Source organism: Heteronotia binoei, chromosome 1, assembly GCF_032191835.1.
Source record: "Heteronotia binoei isolate CCM8104 ecotype False Entrance Well chromosome 1, APGP_CSIRO_Hbin_v1, whole genome shotgun sequence".
Taxonomy (NCBI): Eukaryota; Metazoa; Chordata; class Lepidosauria; order Squamata; family Gekkonidae; genus Heteronotia; species Heteronotia binoei.
This window is the reverse complement of record NC_083223.1, coordinates 150,178,029-150,198,954: the sequence shown is the minus strand read 5'-3', so window position 1 is coordinate 150,198,954 and position 20,926 is coordinate 150,178,029. Positions and strand designations below refer to the sequence as shown.

At 42.0% G+C, this 20,926-nt stretch overlaps 1 protein-coding gene across 1 annotated transcript; it reads right to left on the bottom strand.

The window, feature by feature from the left end:
* Positions 1-722: 722 nt before the first annotated feature.
* Positions 723-19,234, bottom strand: LOC132574179 (sulfotransferase 6B1-like). The gene is made up of 7 exons (XM_060242429.1): positions 18,894-19,234; positions 14,474-14,625; positions 12,648-12,737; positions 11,706-11,832; positions 3,387-3,481; positions 2,795-2,951; positions 723-995 (listed from the first exon to the last, which is right to left on the bottom strand). The coding sequence occupies exons 1-7, from the start codon at positions 19,087-19,089 to the stop codon at positions 865-867; spliced, it is 948 nt and encodes a 315-aa protein (XP_060098412.1). The 5' UTR covers positions 19,090-19,234; the 3' UTR covers positions 723-864.
* Positions 19,235-20,926: the final 1,692 nt, after the last annotated feature.

Genomic DNA, 20,926 nt, shown 5'->3' with positions numbered 1-20,926 from the left:
CTGGGTGAACAATGAGTTTGGTGTGTATCTCCTCCCTCCCCCATCAATATTTGATATTTTCATTTATAAGAAATAAAATATGAGAGAGAGAGAGGAGGAAGGTAGAGACCCTATGGCTGATACCAGATGGGCGTTTTGGGGCAGCAGGGAAGTGGCTCGAATTGGGGTGGTTCAAAAAAAGCCATTTCGGTGCCTCCCCACACTCACCTGCATGCTGCCGGCATCCAATCTGTGAGGTGGCTGGGCGCCGCTGCACGGGAAGCTGGCTTCCTTTATTTTTAATTGGGGGGGAAGCGCTGGTGCACATGAGTGCACCAGCGCTCTGCTTAGTTTCATTGGGAAAAAAACGGAACAGCTTGAGGCGGCTTGACAGCTCCAGACTGCCAAACCACCTCCTGTGCATCCTTCCCCCTCCAGACGGCAATCCAACGACTGACAGCCGGCTCAAATATTTGCTATCATGTTCAAAGTGGTAGCTATTTGAGACAGGTGGAGCAGCCTGAAGGACGGGGTAAGTGCAGGCTGGGGACGCCCGGCAGATGTTTGCGTGTGCAGGGATTTTTTGGGCTGACTTCAGAGGCGTCTCTGAGTCAGCCCAAAGTGCCAGTCTGTAATCAGCCTATGTATAAGTAGAACACTTTATTAATATTTGCAACATTGTTCGACATAAATCCAGAAATATAAAATGAGGTGAAGTACTTGAATGAAATGTACTCAACAAAACTGGTTCAAGTTTATTTATTGCTGATGGTTAAAGCAATCTTAAGAAATAGCAGATGTTTTAAAAATAGAAAAAAATATTCTGATTGATTCAAATCAATCTATTACTCTTCGTGCCATAAGAAATCTATAACATTGTAGTACTCAGCACTTACAGTATACATCATACTTTAAAATCATTCCAAGCTTTGTTCTTGCTACACTCTCTTTAAATTTTCTATCCATTTCTTCATTTTGGTCTTCAGAGAAGATATTCTTCCAGTCACCCACTATACCTGCAAATGTAAAGAATGATAACTATTACAGTGGAAGAGAGAAATGTCTCTTCCTTGCTTTGTTTGCTCTTTTGAATGGATCTTGCTTTATATGTGCCATGCAATATAAGGCAACACACCCTTCTGATGGAAAACTGGTCTATCTGAACTACCATTATAAAATATAAAAGGCAATATAACAATATAGCAATATGTGGATTGGGTTACCTGAATTCCCAGCTTTCATTTTTAAAAAGTAAGTCTCCAATTTCTTCCATTGTGGAGATATAAAGAAAAAGACATATCTCTGGAATGGAAAAAACGACAGACTTTTTTTTTTTAATGAAAACTGAGGATTCAGGCAATTTGGTACAAATATTGTATGCTGTTATACTGCTGTAACAATGTACAATGTATAGAGCTTTGGGAATACTGGTTCTTGGGTAAAGCGGTGCAACTACTTAACTTGTATGTTGGGAGGAGTGAATATAGCTGGTTTGCTGTCTGTAACCTTGATAGATTGGGGAGCACATGGGCTGGTCATTTTGTACTGAGAAAAAAGGGAGAGGAAATACTTTTTAAAAGCTCCTGTGTTTGCTTGAAGTGACTAATTTATTGCTGTAGACAAGTTGCACCTATAAGACCAACTAAGTTTTATTCGGAATGTAAGCTTTCGTATGCTCTAAGCAGACGTCATCAGACAAAATTGGAATCTTTAATATATTTAAAGCCATCTTTAAATATAGAGAAAGTGGGCAGTGAGTTGGCATGTAGAGTCATGGGAATGTTTTTAGCAAATTAAAAGAATCACAAATTGGGGTCTGTGTTTGTTTGTTAGTATTGTTAACTGGGCTGTAACAACAGTGGAGGGTGATAAAAAGACATGTCATGGGTGTGAATGGCCATAAATCTGGGTGTCATTCTGGCTTCTTAATTGTAGGTTTAAATGGAGGGCATTAGTATCTCAAGAGGTTATAACATCATTATAGTTTGCCATTAGAAAAAAAGAATACATTAAAATATAGTGGAAGAGTGGTTAGCTTATATAATAAGACAAACAGCCAATATCCCTATTTGAGTATGTCAATACAAAAAACCCAAAATATTCTGATACACTGTTCTAAAAGAGAAATACATTCTAGTTTGCCATTAGAAAAAATGGTACCTTAAAATATAATGGGAGGTGGGTTAGTATATGTAATGAGATAAAAAGTCCATATCCCTTATTTGAGTATATCAATAAAAAAGCAAAAAAAACCCAACATTATTCTGATACACTGTTCTAAAAGAGAAATACATTGAAATACTGTGGATGTATAGCTATACTCATTGAGAGTTGGTTTAGCATATGTAATGAGATAAAAAACCAATATCTCTGTTCAGTCCTGGGGAGGTGTTTGTCCCAGGTTTCATAATAATTTGTAATTCAGCAATTTCTCTCTCCATTCTGTTCTTGAATTTCCTCTGCAGTAAAACAGCTACTTTGAGGTCACCCATGGAATGCTCAGGAAGGAATGCTCATGCAAACTAGTTTCTTCTGATGTGGACCCTCTGTTGGCTGATATCACTTCCTGGACAGCATGGTGGCTCAACCTCATTTCATGTTGGTGGCCTAGTTCTCAGGAACTATAGCTGGGCCAGATTTTGCAACAAAACCCTACTTCCAGTACATAGGCTACAGGACCACGGGTGCTACCTTCTTCCAAACTGATTATGCCAAAGGACAGTACTTTCAAAACCCAGGACATTTGCTTAGAGTTGCATTTCACTGAATAGTGAAAAGGGCCTTTACCAATCCAAACAAATATATAAGAATTTACCTTTACGGAAAAGATTCTTGCCCATTTCTCCATAGGTTTCTGAAGATCTATCTTTCATTGCTTTGAAACTGGTTTTCTCTACGATGGACTGAATCTCTTGTTCACTCACAGAAAAATCAAAGAAGTCGGCCATTTTTTTCATTCCCAGAGCTGCATTCTGAATAAGGGAAAACAAACAAGTGCATTGCTTTTGCATGAAGTAGCTCTCACAGAAACCTTTAAAGTCTCCAGATCACCTTCATTTGTATTATTTGCTTATTTGTATTGTAAAATTAAAGCAATGTTGCATTAAGAACAGTTATATCTTATCATTTCAGATGTGAACTCGCATATAAATTGAGTATCATACAGTTCACAAAGGCATACTAATAGTTAACAGGCTGAAATTGTTTAGTATTTATTAATAACTGATGATGATTACACAAATTAAGACAGAACAGCTAAACTAATACATCTAGAGGCTGAATTTTATTTCTGAAAATATTTCTGATAGACTGAAGAATTATCAAGCAGAAATCCTGATTTAAAAACTATTAGCAGCATTTCCTGGATAGTATTTAATTAACATGCTGTGTCAGAAGTAAAAAAATACCTCTTTTATTTCTTCATAGGTAATAAACATGACATTTTTGTCATCCAGATACTTGTTCCATTCAATAATATGGTCAAAATAAAGACCCCAGGGTACTAAAAGGAAAACAGCAGAAAACATTTTTGTAACAAAACTCCAGTAAGTTAAGGATTTTGATAAAATCTTAACGAACTTTCCAGTGTGAGACCTTAGTGTTGAAAGCCAAGTCCTGCATGCACAAAATCTTAGAGCAATTTCACATATAATGTGGCAATGACAACACCTAAAAGGAAATTTATAAATCATACTTCTTGTGTAAATTTTGCATGGTCAACCAAAGACCACACATCAGAACCCATAGAAGAGATGTGAAAATCTCCCCTACACATTCCATTTAAAGAGATGAGTTTCTTTTGAGTCAATTGGAATTCTTTTGATGGTTTTTTCATACTGTCTCTTAAAGGGAGGAGGTGAGTGGAGAAATGTCAGAGGAGAAAAAGGGAATGTCCTAAGGAAGTGTATTAGCAGCTGTATGAAGTTAGAGCAGACACATTTTTCTTCTGCTCTGTGACACTGGCTCTGTCTGCATGAAGCTGACAGGAGTGATGCTAAAAAACCAGCTAGGATTTTGACATTCAGGAATCACAACAAACCAAAAGCTAGCTATGAACTGAGGATTAGAATCCCAGTGTTTAAACTTTGAACCCACTTTTTTTTTAAAAAAAAAACACTTCGTAGGTGAGCCAGCATTCAAAATCACATCTCAAACATGTAATGTGACTGTGATGGGCAGGACAGGTTCCACCTCTCTCTAAGAGCACCCAGTTACAATGGATGGAATGTTGAGAGGAGACCTGAAAAGCATCTATTGAGAAATGACAGTCAGAGGTTAGTAGCTGAGAAACTGACAGTTTAAGGGCTGAAGAAGAAAAGGTTTTCTGACTTAGGGGAACTGTATAGAAGTGCTGTTTGGAACAAGCTAAAAATAGTACGTTTGTAACCTAAGGATCCCGGTTGTAGGTTTAGGAAAGGAAAGGTCCCCTGTGCAAGCACCAGTCATTTCCGACTCTGGGGTGATGTTGCTTTCACAACATTTTCACGGCAGACTTTTTACGGGGTGGTTTGCCATTGCCTTCCCCAGTCATCTACACTTTCCGCCCAGCAAGCTGGGTACCCATTTTACCAACCTCGGAAGGATGGAAGGCTGAGTCAACCTCGAGCCGGCTACCTGAAAACCCAGCTTCCACTGGGGATCAAACTCAGGTCGTGAGCAGAGCTTAGGACTGCAGTACTACAGATTTAACACTCTGTGCCACGTAGGTTTAGGACCTCAGTGCAAAAGTTCAATGGAAGTGAACATTCCTCAGTGTTTTGTTCTTATAAATAAAAGTTTTTTTGTTTTGATTAACTCCATGGGCTGCATGTCTAAGGGGAAGAAGTGCACGCGCACACACACATATGTTAATATCTCAGTCTACAGACATATATTATAGGATATGAATGAAAGGTGGCAGAATGGAATGGTGTTTGAGCCCCAGCCCCCAAAAGCTCTGTGTAAGGACTGGTTATAAAGGAGGGCTAGGATACCCTGTCTGTGGATGTCTCTGGGAGTGAGAAAGAGGTCCTGAGGTTTGAGATGGTCATAACTTTCTGTAGATTTTAAAAGAGACAAGAAGGGTGGTGAGGATGATGTCCTGACCTACTCAATAAACTATAACCTGAAGAAGAGAGGTTAGGGTTGCCAGCCCCAGTTGGGAACAGGGGATCCTCTGGTTTGGAGGCCCTCCCCCTGCTTCAGTGTAATCAGAAAGTGGAAGAAGGGAAATGTCTGCTGGGCACTCTATTATACCATATGAAGAACAGTTCCCATAGGGTATAATGGAGAATCAATCCATGGGTATCAGGAGCTCTGAGGGGGCAGTTTTTTGAGGTAGATGCATCTTGTGCCTCTCCTTAAAACACCCCCTAATTTTCAAAAAGATTGGATTAGAGGGTCCAATTCTTTGAGCCCCCAAAGAAGGTGCCCTCATCCTCCATTATTTCTAATGAAGGGAAAGCAGTTAAAAGGTGCACAGTCCCTTTAAATGTGATGGCCCGAACTCTCTTCTGAGTTCAATCGTGCTTGTCACAACTTTGCTCCAGGCTCCACCCCAAGGTCTCCAGATATTTCTTGAATCAGACCTGACAACCCTAAGAGAGGTTGTAGAAGGCAGAGTTGCCAATCTCCAGTTGGGAAAAAATACAAAAAAACGAGTAGCACATACACACTATATTATTAAAGAAATACACTTCAATTGCACAATAACATTCACAAGTTGCAGTTCGCTTCCAAAAGTTCCAGTGCACAAAATTTATACAGTCCTAAATCTTGTACTTGAGATGCAATCTTCAATTTTGTTGAAATAAATCATGGAGAAGAAAAAAAACTTGAAGAGACTGGATGGTCTCTTATTATTTCATTCGTGCCCTTTCAATTTCAATAATAGGTCCTATGAGATAAGGAGAATTATAGAAAAACATTGGTATTTAGTGCGGGATATACCAGGCTGTGGAAGCCTGCCCTTTATCGGCCTAAGGAAAACAAAGAATTTTAGAAATATGCTGATTAAGGCTGATATGAAGGCTGAAACAAAAAATTAAACGAGAGTACTCAAGGGGCACTTCCCTTGCGGGGGCTGCTTTGTATGTAATTTAGTTTGGCAGGTGAATGAAATAATTTTACCACACTTTAGGGGAAAACTGACAAACTGGATGACCTGTGGGAGTAAAAGAACTGTATATTTAATAAAATGTGTATGTTCCAAATTATATGTGGGGTCCACAATCGGAATCATCCGGACTAGGATTTGTGAACATCGCTCACATCTGAGAAATTTTCAAAGTGATGTTCCTTTAAGCCAACATTTTGCTGAGGCTAATCATTCTCTTACTGATTTTGCATTTCTGGTGCTGGAAAAATTTGAGGCACACCGTTATGTTAGAACTGATATTCAAAAACATCTTTTAAAGCATGAAAGCTATTGGATACATGCCCTAAAAACAATGACACCAAGTCTAGATTGGTCTGTATTTTTGTAACAATGTTAGAATGAATTCTGTTATGGTAGGAGGGCTTGTGAATGAATTTGATACTATCACAATAGTGATAGGATGTCTTATGAGTTTGTTGTAATCCTAAATGTCTCTTTAAATTGTAAAAATGTGATGCAACAGCTGTAAGTAGTTGAAGGGAACGCCTTGAGCATTGTGTATGAGGACAGGAAGTAACTATGAGTCTTTAGGAACACAACCAGCTTTGGAATTCAATGTGAAGCGTTGCTAATTAACAGAACAGGACTGGGTCCCGATTAGTGAATGATCATTTGTGAAATTGGTAGGTAACGTATGGGGGAGGTCTGATTTTGCATATTGTTACTGTTAATTCTGTATTGTAATAAGGATATTTTGGAATATGTCTTGTATTGGTTTGTCTTTTATATCAGGAGAAGCTGCACACAGTGATTTGCTTTGTGATTAATGACTGAGGAAAGCGTGGCCGAAACCGGTCTCTTGTTCAAGTTTTTTTTTCCTCCATGATTTATTTCAACAAAACTGAAGATTGCATCTCAAGTACAAGACTTAGGACTGTATAAATTTTGTGCACTGGGACTTTGGGAAGCGAACTGCAACTTGTGAATGTTATTGTGCAATTGATGTGTATTTCTTTAATAATATACTGTGTATGTGCTACTCATGTAAAGGAGACTGCCACTCATGTAAAGGAGACTGCCACTCCCAGATGGGGTTCTCCCACCCGGCTACGGGCATAATTACTGCACCAGGAAGGGAACTCCTGAGTCAAAAGATACACAGTTCATTCAATCAATTTCCAGGACCAAAAGAAGAGAGAAGAAAGAAAACAGAAGGGCACAACAAGGATATTTAGTCCAAGGAACTTCTCCAATAGTTACCACTTGCTCTGTCTTCTGAGGATGGTTGTTTTCAACAACAAAGTAAAACAAATTGCAAGTATCTTCCTGCCGCCGACTGCAAGTAAAACGTTATCTCTTCTTCCTAATTCTGTTCCCACTACACGGGCTTGGGCACCCAGCTTCCACCCTGCCTATTAGGCTGCCTGAGCCTAATTTAATACAGCTGTCAACTTCATCGTACAAAGATAAAGATTACCCCTTGCAATTCAGAGGGAAGGAAACTTCAACGGCCTTGAATTACTATTACGCCGTTCTTTGTCCTCTACTTATTTATTTATTTTTCGTATTTATATCCCGCCCTCCCCGCCGAAGCAGGCTCAGGGCAGCTAACAGCATTGTAATATCAACAATAAAACAGTAAAAACAATCACAATAATATCAATTAAATATCAATTAAAATTAACAGTTTATCATTTAAAATTATTAGTACAATTTTAAACCAACAGTTTTGGTGCTAAGTTCCATGCCATACATTCGGTGGTGTTGGGCATCTATGTAGTCTGGTTAAAGGCCATTCAGAATAATGTTGTTTTGCAGGCCTTGCGGAACTGGGCAAGGTCCCGCAAGGTTCTAACATCGTCTGGGAGTTGGTTCCACCAGTGGGGGGCTGCAATAGAGAAGGCTCTTTCTCTAGTAGCCTTCAATCTCGCCTCCCTTGGCCCGGGGATTACTAATAGGTTTTGTGATCCAGATCTAAGTACCCTCTGAGGAATATATGGGGAGAGACAGTCCCTAAGGTAGGCAGGTCCTTGGCCATATATGGCTTTAAAGGTAATAACCAGCACCTTGTAGCGAATCCAGAATACTATAGGCAGCCAGAGCAGTCTCCGCTGCCCCGGCTGTATATGGTCCCGCATAGGGAGACCCAATAGCAGCCTGGCTGCCGCATTCTGCACCAGCTGCAGCTTCTGGATTCGGGACATGGGCAGCCCCATGTAGAGGGCATTATAGTAGTCTAGTCTCGAGGTGCATGAATCACTGTTGTTAAGTCACCATGCTCTAGGAAGGGAGCCAACTGTCGTGCCCACCTAAGATGGAAAAAGGCGGATCTCACAGTGGCTGCTATCTGGGCCTCCATAGCCAATGTGGGCTCCAGTAGCACCCCCATGCTCTTGACTTTGGGCGCTGATATCAGTGGCACCCCATCAAAGGCTGGTAAAGGGATTTCCCTTCCCAGGCCACCGTTGCTCAGACAAAGGACTTCTGTCTTCATTGGATTCAGCTTCAGATGATTCAACCTGAGCCATCCCGCCATGGCTTGTAGCGCTAGGGCCAGATTTTCTGGGGCAGAGGCAGGCCGGCCATCCACCAGCAGATAGAGCTGGGTGTCATCAGCGTACTGATGGCAACCCAGTCCAACTCTCTGGACAATCTGGGTAAGGGGGCGCATATAGATATTAAACAGCATTGGGGAAAGCACCGCCCCACAATTAAGCGGATGCCTCTGGGACGATAGTCCCTCGATCGCCACCCTTTGTCCCTGACCACAGAGGAAAGAGGAAAGCCATTGCAAGGCCAACCCTTGAATCCTTACGTCAGTGAGGCAGTGAACCAGCAGCCGGTGGTCGACCATGCTGAACACTGCTGACAGGTCCAACAACAACAGTACTGCTGACCCGCCTCAATCCAGTTGTCGCTGGAGATCATCCACTAAGGTGACCAGCACTGTCTCTGCCCCATGGCCCGGGCAAAAGCCGGACTGGTGTGAGTCTAGGACAGAAGCGTCCTCCAGAAAACTCTGCAACTGTAACACTACTGCCCTCTTGATAATTTTACCCCAAAAGGGTAAATTTGAGACCGGCCGATAGTATGCCAATTCGGCCGGATCTATTGTTGGTTTTTTCAAGAGGGGATGGACTATCGCATCTTTGAGAGGCTCTGGAAAAAGCCCATCTGAGAGGGACCTATTTACAATATCCCGTACAGGATTTTGGAGCTACATCCGGCATGCTTTAATCAGCCAGGATGGGCAAGGGTCCAAATCACATGTTGTTGGGCATACAGTTGCGAGGATTCTGTCAACTTCCTCCAAGCTGAGTGTTGTAAAACTGTCTAGAGCTGATCTCGAAAACAGGCACGGAGCCTTGAATTCACTTACTGTTTCAATTGTGGCAGGGAAGTCATGGCGGAGCAACGAGACTTCATCTGCGAAATGTTGCAAAGGCCTCACAGCCTACCTCCAATTCCCTATGATTTGGTCTGTCTTGTGGCAAAGTTGTAAGAGTCCGAATAATACTAAATAATTGTGCCGGGTGTGAATTCGCAGATGCAATATTGGCCGCAAAGTAAACTTTCTTTGTGGCTTTCACTGCCATCTCATAGGATCTCATATACTCTCTATAAGATGTTCTGGTTGCTTCATCGTGAGTCCGCCACCATTGCCTCTCCAGTCGTCTGAGCCTCTGTTTCATCAATCGCAAATCCGTGTTGTACCACGGTGCCATCTTTGAGCGGGGGCACAGAGGGCACTGAGGAGCGATCTCATCAATGGCCATGGTGAGCCGATTTTGCCATAGCTCAACCATGTCATCGAGCGAGTCGCCAGGGAGCCAGGGATCCCAAAGTTCCCTCTGGAACCGTATCGGGTCCATTAGGTTCCTTGGGTGAGCTAAAATACGCTCGTCGCCTAAACGGGTTTGGGGTGGTACATCCATACGGGCCTTCAGGACATAGTGGTCCGACCATGGCACTGCATCAGCAGTAATTTGGGTCACTGTAACCCCCGACACAAAGATCAAATTTAGCATGTGCCCGGCCTGATGTATGGGTGTAGCTACAAATTGAGAGAGTCCTAGTGTAGCCATGGATGACACTAGGTCCATCGCCCGATTGGAGTTTGTGTCATCAGCATGGCCGTTGAAATCACCCAGGATTAAAAGCCTTGGTGTTCCAATGTCCAGCCTGTTGCAGCCTTCATCAGGAGCTATAAGGCGCTGGGTGGTGCGTTAGACGATCAGTACACCAGCCAGATCGCCAAACCCTCTCCTACATCCCACTTCAGACCCACACATTCAATGCCATCAATCTCTGGGTTTTTTGTATTTTGTTGCCATATTCTCACTGAGTATCCTCTGTATTTACCAAATCCCCAGTTGGGACCAGAGGATCCTCTGGCTGTCAGCATATGCTTGCTAGTAAGACTTCAGGCTGGAGTCTAATGCAAATGACAATTCATGATCTGTGACAATTCCTGACAGCTTCCCTTTGCAGGTTCATACCGGTTCTGTCCAGAGTACTTGTGCCTATGCAGGATGACTCAGCACTGTGTGCTGATTGGTACTTGTGTATATCAATATGTATATAACTGGGAAGAGCCTGTACAGTGTATTCTCTGCTCTCAAACGTGGTGTCTGGCGAAGTGTATACCAGAACAACTATAAACTTGTATATTTGTAAATAAATGTAAATAGCACAAGTCAGTGTGCTGTATATTATTAAGCCTCATAAATCCAGAGCATACCAGCAGATATGCCAACACTGGTTTGGAGGCCCTCCCCCCCATTTCAGAGTATCAGAAGGGGGGCATGAATGCCCACTGGGTACTCAATAGTGCTTGTCACTACCTTGCTTCTGGCTCTACCCCCAAAATCTCCTGGTTCCACCCTCAAAGTCCCCATATATTTCCTGAATCAGACCTGGCAACCCTAGTAGAGCCAGTTTGGTGTAGTGGTTAAGTGTGCGGACTCTTATCTGGGAGAGCCGGGTTTGATTCCCCACTCCTCCACTTGCACCTGCTGGCATGGCCTTGGGTCAGCCATAGCTCTGGCAGAAGTTGTCCTTGAAAGGGCAGCTGCTGTGAGAGCCCTCTCCAGCCCCACCCACCTCACAGGGTGTCTGTTGTGGGGGAGGAAGGTAAAGGAGATTGTGAGCCGCTCTGAGACTCTTCGGAGTGGAGGGCGGGATATAAATCCAATATCTTCTTCTTCTTCTTCTTCTTCTTCTTCTTCTTCTTCTTCTTCTTCTTCTTCTTCTTCTTCTTCTTCTTCTTCTTCTTCTTCTAGTAGAAGGTGGTATGCATTCTGTGTGACTGGGCAAGGTGTGTCACAGTGCCATAATGGTATTATGCTATGGGTTTCCTTATCTTCATGTGACAAGAAATTATGTGTTATAGGACCACTGAACACAGTCACCATGATGTACATTTAGTTGGAGCTATTAAGCTACTAGGGATAGCCAAAACTGGCTTTACATTAGGACATCAAACAATTCTGCCAGGTTTTCTTTAACTTTCTTTATAAACTAATTGCAAATTGCAGTAGACATTCTATGAAATCACGTAGTAAAGAAGAATGAAACCCTTTTTGTTCTTTACTCCTGTTCCATCTATCCTAGAATGCATTGGAAAGGCTAAAAGAAGAAACAAACATACCTTTTCCGCTGATGAAGTCTGAAAAGAATTCATCCCAGTTTTTTTGGGTTGGAAACAAGTTCATGCTATTTGCAAAATGTAAGTAAGAAACAGCTGTGTCCTTTGGATTCCGAAACAAAACCAGTATCTATAAAACACAAACATGTAGAAATGTGTTCCAGTGAACAGCCAATCAGACAGCAGGATTTTTAAACATTAATTTGGGGGCCAGTTCATCACAGTGCTGCGCTTTTGTTCTTCCATTCTTCTCAGCAGGGGTCATTTCATAGAAAAAGAAGTGCCAGAGCTCACTAGCACAACTCATTTGCATAATTCATTTGCATATGCCACATACCCCTGACATCACCAGAAGGTGTACTAAATTATATCAATTCAGCATCTACCTTAAAATGCTTCTTGAATTATAATTGTCACAATAAAACCTTTCTTCCATCCTACTTTTTGAACTACTTTCTCCTATGTGACCACAGTGGCAAGATGAAGATTTCCATTTGTCTGTTTTATATGTTTTGGTTATTTTTCCATTTTTTTGTGGGGGGGGGGGGAATCTGTCAAATCTTAGAGTTCAGCAAAATTCGCACAGGGGGTTTGAAGCATAGAGCAAAGAAGCAAGTATGGGGGGTTAAGAAAGAAAGAGCACAAAAAAATTTAGAGGTTCCGGAGCTCCACTTCTTTGAGCTCCTGCCCAAAATGAGGCCTGCTTCTCAAATGGCTTCTCAGAATTCTTCCTTGGCTGGTAGATCATCCCTGTGATAGAACTGAAAGCCGAACAATCTGAGGGGTCTTTCACATAAAGGCTTTCCTTCAGGTTTTGGTGCCAAAGAGCGGCAGTGTGTTCTCTCTCTCCAAGATTCCTTGTGACATCATTTGCCATTTGTTGTCCTTCTGAGGGTGCCTCATAGTTTCTCCACACATGAATGAAATATTAAATAGAGTACTTACCTTTGCCTTCTTTTGAAAAATTGATTTGGGTAGTCTTTGAGGAGCAAGATGTGTTTTTATCACTCTTCTGGAAGGTAGTTGCTTCATCCTCTTTAAAATGTCACAAAATAGAAAAGTAAGCATCTTTTTTATTAATAATATTTTTATTTATTAATTAAATTATTTATAGCCCAGTTTCTGTAGATTCCCAGTGTGGTTCACAAACTGCCATCAATTAAAATACTTCTTAGTCACAAAGTAGCCAATATATCATCTAAAAATGTTTAAATCTCGGTGTTAAAAATTGTTCAAAGTTACATAGGAAGCATATAGTATTATTTATAAAATAATAATAAAAAATTTGTATCCTGAACCTCAAACATATATGGCAAAAACAAATTATGATGAAAACAATTGAGATAGTGTGAACTAAAGCTTGGATTTCACCTTCAAATACATTCAAAATTGCAACAATAAAATTTCAATATTATAAGACAACATCTAACTGGTATTTAACTCTGGACAGATTGTATAAAATTATTGAGACACCCAGCCCAAATTGCTGGAAGAAATGTGACTCATTAGGAACAGCATTCCATATGTGGTGGTCATGTCCACATAGTCAAAGTTTTTTTGGGGAAGTATATAAAATAGTGAAGGAAATTGTTAAGATACCTACGACTAAATGTTAGTATTAGATATTTGGCCTGAAATGTCTCCCAAAAAAGAGAAGAAAAATTTAACGTCAAGTATGTTTGCAGTGGCCAGATTAGTTATTGCCAAAAATTGGAAAGCTCAATCAGCTCCGACAAAAGAGCAATGGTACGAAAAATTGTGGCATTTCTGCATAATGGATAAAACATTGAGTAACCCCTTTTGTAATGACAAGGATCTGGAACAATAAACCAAGGATTTTGAATACAATTGGGAACAAGTTATCTTCTATCTTAAAGAAGGTTTTATACCTGATAGAAACTTTACAATCATTTGTAAATAAATGTGACAACCCAATAGAGATTGTAGCACTGAAGTAATTTAAGGTATAAAGATCTTTAATGGATATGTTGTATTTCTGTTTCCATAACAGAATTATAAATATGAAATGAAGTGTCTGATATATGATGACATTTGATATATATGTGAAATGTATATAAAATCTAATTGCTGTTAAAAAAAGAAAACTGTAAAAATTGTTTAAAGTTACATTAAAACAAGGAAAATTTTGTAAAGTAGAGCATGAAAAATCAAATTCGCTATATCGGTTTAAAAGCTTTCCTAAACAAAGCAATCTTCACAAATTCTTGGAACCTGAACTAAGATGGTATCAAAATAACAGTTTGTTGCATTGACATTATGAGTAAAATCCCAGTACCATTTCAGACTTAGAGCATAGTTATCTTTGCTACAGCTATAAACAGGATTGCATAGGTGGATTCAACCATGTAAAACAGTGATCCCTATCATAGGGAAGGGCAGCATTAAGAAATTGGAAGAACATATGGCATTTTCCCACAGAGCTTACCGTGGAGCGACATCCCTCTTCACCATGCAGCGTCTGCGCGGATTTCCCACCAACTGCTCCACATAACCAGGAAGAGCCGCGGCTTTTGCGTCGCTAACGTAAACTGGTTTTTAGCGGTTTACATCTGTGATGCAAAAGGTCCGGCACTTCCTGGTTCTGCGGAGCAGTTGGTGGGAAATCCGTGTAGACGCTGCGCGGTGAAGAGGGATGTCGCTCCGCGGTAAGCTCTGTGGGAAAACGCCCATAGTGTACCGACTGTATAAATCTACTTGCTCTTCCTTATGGATGGTGAAAGAAGTTGTAGTATATTTCTTCAATTACTGACCTCAAATTTTCCTGGATCTCCAAATTCAAGATATGGAAATAGTGATAATTCACTTTCTCTTTGCCACATACTCCTATTTTTCCTTTCTTCATCATCATATTTTCCAGATGCAGCTTCCAACTCAACTAAAATCTGTCCAACCCAATTAGTACCTGAAACAATGGAGAAAACACAAAAATGTGATTCTTCACACATGTAGCCATAGCAGACTCAAAAGTAAGGTTCACATCATGTTATCTGAGAGTTCTAATGGTATGCATATGGGATGACCACCATTATAATGGTGACCTGATGCACTGGATGATTATCAGCAGGAGACTTCAAAAAAATTGTAATTAAGTATATCTTTAGTTTGGAAGACTTAGTTGCATTTGAAACTGTCAGATGTATCTTCACTGTAGATGGAGTGTGTTATTTATTAGGTTCAGTTTTTAGACCACCTTTCCCTGGGAACCAGGCTCAGGGCAGTATACAATGATACAAATATGTATATATAAGTTAACAATAAAAAACAGTAAAATCCAATAAAACACTATAAGACCAACCAGATGATGTTAAGGCCTCTAATGAAGCCACTGCCCCATGCGGGGGGGGGGAGGGGAGAGGCAGGAAGACAGGAGCACTCGACTGATGGGAAACCATTCCTGCCCTCAACCAAACACCCAGCAAAACATCTCTGCCTTGTAGGCCCTATGGAATTGCATTAGTTCCTGCAGGTTCCAGATGTTATTTGGCAGAGAGTTTTACAAGGTTACAGGAAGGGCAGAAAATGTCCTGGTCCTAGTTGAGGACTGCCAGATATCTTTTGGGCTGAGGACCACCAGCAAGTTCTTATCTGCAAGTGTAATGTTCTCTTTGGGAAGACCAGGAGAGGAGGTCCCAAAGGTACATGGGTCCTGGACCATTAAAGGCCTTAAAGATTATCACCAACACCTTAAACCTGATCCAGTACTCCCCTGGAAGCCAGTTCAGCTCGCATAGCATGGGTTGAATGTGTGCCATTTATGGGATCCCAGTGAGGACCTGCACCACTGCATTCTGGACCAGTTGGAGTTTCTGGGTCAGTCTCAACATTGGTCCTACATAAAGCAAGTTACAGTAGTCTAATCTGGAGATAACCATTGCATGGGCTATTGAGGCTAGGTCTGGACAAGACAGGTAGGGACCAGTTACTTGACCTGATGTAGCTGGAAGAATGCCAGTCTGGCAGCGTTTGTGATCTGGGTCTCCATTGATAAGGAGGCATCCAGGATTACACCCAGCTCCTGACAGTTGGTGCTAGTCTTAAGAGTGCACTGTCAAGAGCCAGGAGTCAACATCCCAAATCTGAATCCCCCCATTCAGCCACAGAACCTCCATCTTAGTAGAATTCAGTCTCGGCCAGCTCTGTTTTAATCATCCCACCATGGCCTCCAACCCCTCAGCCAGGTTTGCTGAAGTGGCATCTGGCCAGCCACCCTCAACAGATATAGCTGGGTATCATCAGCATACTGGTGACACCTCAGCCCAAAACACACTGACTGGGTGAGGGGATGCATGTAGATGTTAAATAACTTCAGGGAGAGGATTGGCCCCTGAGGAAACCCACAAACTAGTGAATACATAGTTGACATCACCCCTCCTAACACCACCCTCTGTCCCCAACCTTGGAGAAATAAAGTAAGCTACTTCAAGATGATCCCATAAACTCCTACATAAGTGAGGCAGGGGTTCAAAAGATTGTGATCAGCCATATTGAATGCTGCTTTATGATTGAGCAATAACAGCAATGCCAACCCGCCTTGATCCAACAGCCTGTGGAGATTGTCTGTGAGGACTACCAAAGCTGTCTCTATCCCATGACCAGGGTGGAAACCAGACTGGAATGGATCCAGTGCTAACGTACCTTCCAGGAAATTCTGAAGCTGTTCTGCCACCACTCTCTCAATTACTTTACCCAGAAATGAGAGATTGGAGACTGAGTGGTAACTTGAAGGATCTATAGGATCTAATGTTGGTTTCTTTAATAATGGTACAATCACAGCCTCTTTCAATCCCTCTGCATAGACCACATAATCCAGGGACAGATTGATAATGTCCACCAGAAGGCCCCATATTCCCTCACCACAGGCCCTAACCAGCCATGAGGGACACGGGATCTAAGAGGCATGCGTTCAGCCTAACAGCTCCCGGAATCCTGTCAGCATCAGCCTGGGAGAGTCAGCTAAAGCTATCAAATACAGAATCCAAAGGCAGCCATGGGGCCAACAGTTCATTTACTGTATCAAGATTGGCTAGGAGACTGTGGTGGTGCAACAAGACTTTAACCGCAAAAAGCTCACAAAAACCTCACAGCTAATAGCCAGATTCCTAGTGTTTGGGGTTGTGATTAAGAAGCATGAGAGACCTAATTAACTTAAACAATTGAGAGCTAGCAGATACAATGGAGGGTGCATAAAATTCTTTCTTTGAAGCATTCATCACCATCTCATAGGATTTCATAAACATCCTATAACATGTTCTTGCAGCTTCATCACGAGTACACTGCCAAGCCCACTCTAGTCATCTGAGCTCCTGTTTCATCCCCCTAAGATCTAAAGGGGAGATGATTTAAGTTTGGAGCAGAGAGGATGTCTGGGAATGATTTCATCAATGGCTTTAGAGAAATGGGAACTCTAGTCCTCTATCAGCACCTCTAATGCACCTCTAATGCATCTCGAGAGGGCATTAGATTTTGCAGAAATTTCTGGAAACCAACTTGGTCCATTAGTTTCCACAGGCAAGCATAAATCTGCTCACTGCGTAGACAGAGGGGCAGGGGCACCCAGCCAGGCCTTCAGGGCAAAATGGCACCTCCTCAGAAGCAATCAAATCCATTGTATGAACTGTGTTATAGCCATAAAGGTAAAGGTAGTCCCTTGTGCAAGCACCAGTTGTTTCCAACTCTGGGGTGACGTTGCTTTCACAAAGTTTTCACAGCAGACTTTTTACGGGGTGGTTTGCCATTGCCTTCCCCAGTCATCTACACTTTCCCCCCAGCAAGCTGGGTACTCATTTTACTGACCTCAGAAGGATGGAAGGCTGAGTCAACCTTGAGCCAGCTATCTGAACCCAGCTTCCGACAGGATCGAACTCAGGTCATCAGCAGTACTGCAGCTTTACCACTCTGCGCCACGGGGCTCTTGCATACAGCCATAGTGTTCTATATATGTGAAAGATGCTTATTCCTTCACTAACCGACCCAAGCTCATAGCAGATGCAGTATTTTGTCCTTTGTTCCCTCGAGTAGTCGGTAAATGCCCCAGATTTGCAGAACCATCTAGTTCCCAAATGGCCCCCTCTGTGCAGATCTTTTCGATCCACATGCTTAGGCCAAATCAGCAATTATGTATATTATAATGCTGTAGTGGGCTTTCATATGTGGTCAGGATTTGGGAAACCTAAAGCAGAATTATAGATCAAACAGCTTCTTGAATTGGGCTCAGCAGCAGACCAAAAGCCAGTGCAGATGACACAGAATCAGTGGCAAGTAATCATTGCAGTGGGCTAAAATTAGAACCCTGGCTACTTCATTATTGATAATATAATAGTCTGCACTGGCTGAAGTAAAGTCTGGCTGTGAGAGCTGGACCATAAGGAAGGCTGAGTGCAGAAGAATACATGCTTTTGAGATGTGGTGCTGGAGAAGACTCTTGAGAGTTCCTTGGACTGCAAGAAGATCAAATCAGTAAGTCCTAAGGGAAATCAGTCTAGACTGTTCCCTGGAAGATCAGATACTGAAGCTGAAGCTCAAATACTTTGGCTACCAAATGGGAAGGGAGCACTCCCTGGAGAAGATCCTGATGCTAGGAAAGACAGAAGGCAAAAGAAGAAGGGGACGGCAAAAGATGAGATGGCTGGACAGTGTTACGGCTGTAACAAACTCGAATTTGAGCAGACTTAGGAGGATGGTGGAAGACAGGAGGGCCTGGCGTGACTTTGTCCATGGGGTCGCAAAGAGTCAGACTCGACTGTGCGACTGAACAACAACAACTGGCTGAAGCATCTGAATAGTCTTCCAGAGAAACCCCACATGGATTGCATTATGGTAGTCCAAAGTGAATGTTACCAGGTCAGGTATGACATTAGACTATGACTTTACTTTGCATCTGATTGCAATGCTTGTATTTTAAATCAAAGTAAGTAACCCTCCTTTTATGATCTGCATAGTTCTGAAATATACAGAATGGACTTCTCCTCCCCTTATATTTATTCCTTATATTTATGCAGCTGTGGTCTTAAAGAGAGTTCATTCAGCCTGTCACAATTAAAGGGTCCCCCCCCCCCCCCGCTCTAGTAATTTATTGGAACTTTTATATGAATGAAAAATGAATTTTCACATATGTGCCCACTCATGCAAACACAGAGAAAAAAGTATTCTTTAAAAGGCAAAGCTACTCACCAGTTTTGGGGTATCCCACTAAAATCACATCATCACTCCTGGTTTCAAAGGTGTCAAGAATTTTCAGTGTTTGTGGGCAACAAATCATGGCAGGATACATCTCTCCATTATGGAAAAACAGCCGATCTGAAGGACTGATTTCTTCCTTTTCTGCCAATGCCTTTTTAAGAAATTCACGCATTCCTGCCTGAGCCATGGCTATACGTGTTCCAAATATGTAACTATGAGTACAGGGGCAGATAGAAGTCTTGGCTGGCTTGGTGAAACAGACAAATATAATTCCAGAGCAACCAGTTGACAGATCAGGAAAAAATCTACAATCCCAAGGAAATGAGCTTGTGTTACTAATTAACTGTGTTGCCAAACTAGATTTGTTAAAAGTAAATCTATCTTATCTTTCCCTTTGCGCAGATTCGACTCTCTTTCTACACTGGAGAGAGTGGCCGATTCTTTATTAGCCAGGAAACCTCAGAGAAATATTTGTTGTTAAATGAGGGAATGTTGGCTTTAAGAACAACAACAACAAATGTGGCCAGTGTTCCAGAATTGCTCAAAACATAAACAGAAGAGACTTATCTTGTTTCCTATTAGAATTCATGGGAAAAATCAAAAATTGTTTTGTTCCCACTGTTTGTCTAATTTTTTTCCCTATAAACTGGGTTATCACTGTCTACAGTAAGCACTGTGGATAATAAGAATCCTTTCTATAATAAAATGTAGTGGTATTAGCAAATGGAGCTCTCCATTTGACTATGGTGAATGCTCCATCAACCATTGGCCTGTCAACCACCACTCAAGGTCTATTATATTCCATTGGATGAGGACTGAAGCACTGCTTTGCAGAGGAGAGAAAGAAAGCCTTCCCTTGATTGGCAGATAAGGATGGCGAATTACTGTCCTTTTCCTAGGTAGAGGCTTCAGGGAGGAAGGAGGAGATGGAAAGATGAAGTCAGAGGGACAGATAAAGGTAGGGTGGAAAGGTGAGAGGGTTGCCAACTCTAGGTTGGAAAATTCCTGGAGATTTGAGGGGTGGAGACTGGAGAGGGTAGGATTTGAGGAGGAGTGGGAACAGACAGGTACAATGTCATAGACTCCATCCTCCAAATCAGCCATTTCCTCCTAGGGAACCATTGTTGCCAATCTCCAGGTGAGACCGGAGATCACTCAGGACTACAACTGCTCTCCAGAAGAGCAGGTATTAGTTCCCCTGTAGAAAATGGTACACTCTGTACCCCTCTTGAACCCTGCTGAGGTCACACACACCCATGACAGCCAGTGTGACATGCAGTTGGTGCTTCAGAGCAGGGTCTGCCAGACCCAGCTTCTTACTGTGGAAGCTGACTGGGTGATTTTTGGACCAGTCACAGACTTTCAACCTAACCTGCCTCAAAGGGTTGTTGTGCAGTTCAAAAGAGAGAGGAGAATGATGTAAGCTGCTTTGGTCCCCACTGAGTAGAAAGACTGTATTTTTCCTAGGTAAAGGCTGCAGCAAGGGGAAAGCAGATGGAAAGCAATCTACCCCCATCTCTTTTGCCCCCACTCCTTCTTTCAGTCTACCCCCTTCTCTAATAACCTGCCCCACATTTCCCCACTTTCTCCATTTCCCTTCCCAACAGCTGCCTTCTTGACATACCTTGCTTCCCTCTATCTTTCCCTTCCCTCCCCAGCCCCACCTGCCAAGGCCATGACACTCACCCACAGCAAATTTCTAGCACCTTTTGTATTTCTCTTCACAACAGGCCTTATTACTAGTAGTGATATAAACCCTGACCTGGATAGTGTGATTTCATCAGAACTCAGAAGCTAAGGAGGGTAGACCTTGGTCAGTATTTGGATGAGAGACAACCAAGAAATCCCAGGTTTGCTATACTGAGGCAGGCAATGGCAAATCACCTTAAATATCTTTTACCTTGAAATCCTTTTTTGGCGGGGTCACCATAAATTGGCTGAGATTTGATGGCAAAAAAGAAGTGGACATAAGTAAACTGTACCACAGGTTTCTGTACCGCAGGTTAAGTAGAATAACAGCAGCC

Bases quoted from the DNA above. Each gene is read 5' to 3' on its own strand.
- LOC132574179 (XM_060242429.1), bottom strand. From the start codon at position 19,089: ATGGCTCAGGCAGGAATGCGTGAATTTCTTAAAAAGGCATTGGCAGAA. The intron at 14,626-18,893 runs GTGAGTAGCTTT...CCATTGTTTCAG, and splicing joins AGTGGGATACCCCAAAACTG to GTACTAATTGGGTTGGACAG. The intron at 3,482-11,705 runs GTATGTTTGTTT...TTTTCCTTTTAG, and splicing joins AGACTTCATCAGCGGAAAAG to TACCCTGGGGTCTTTATTTT.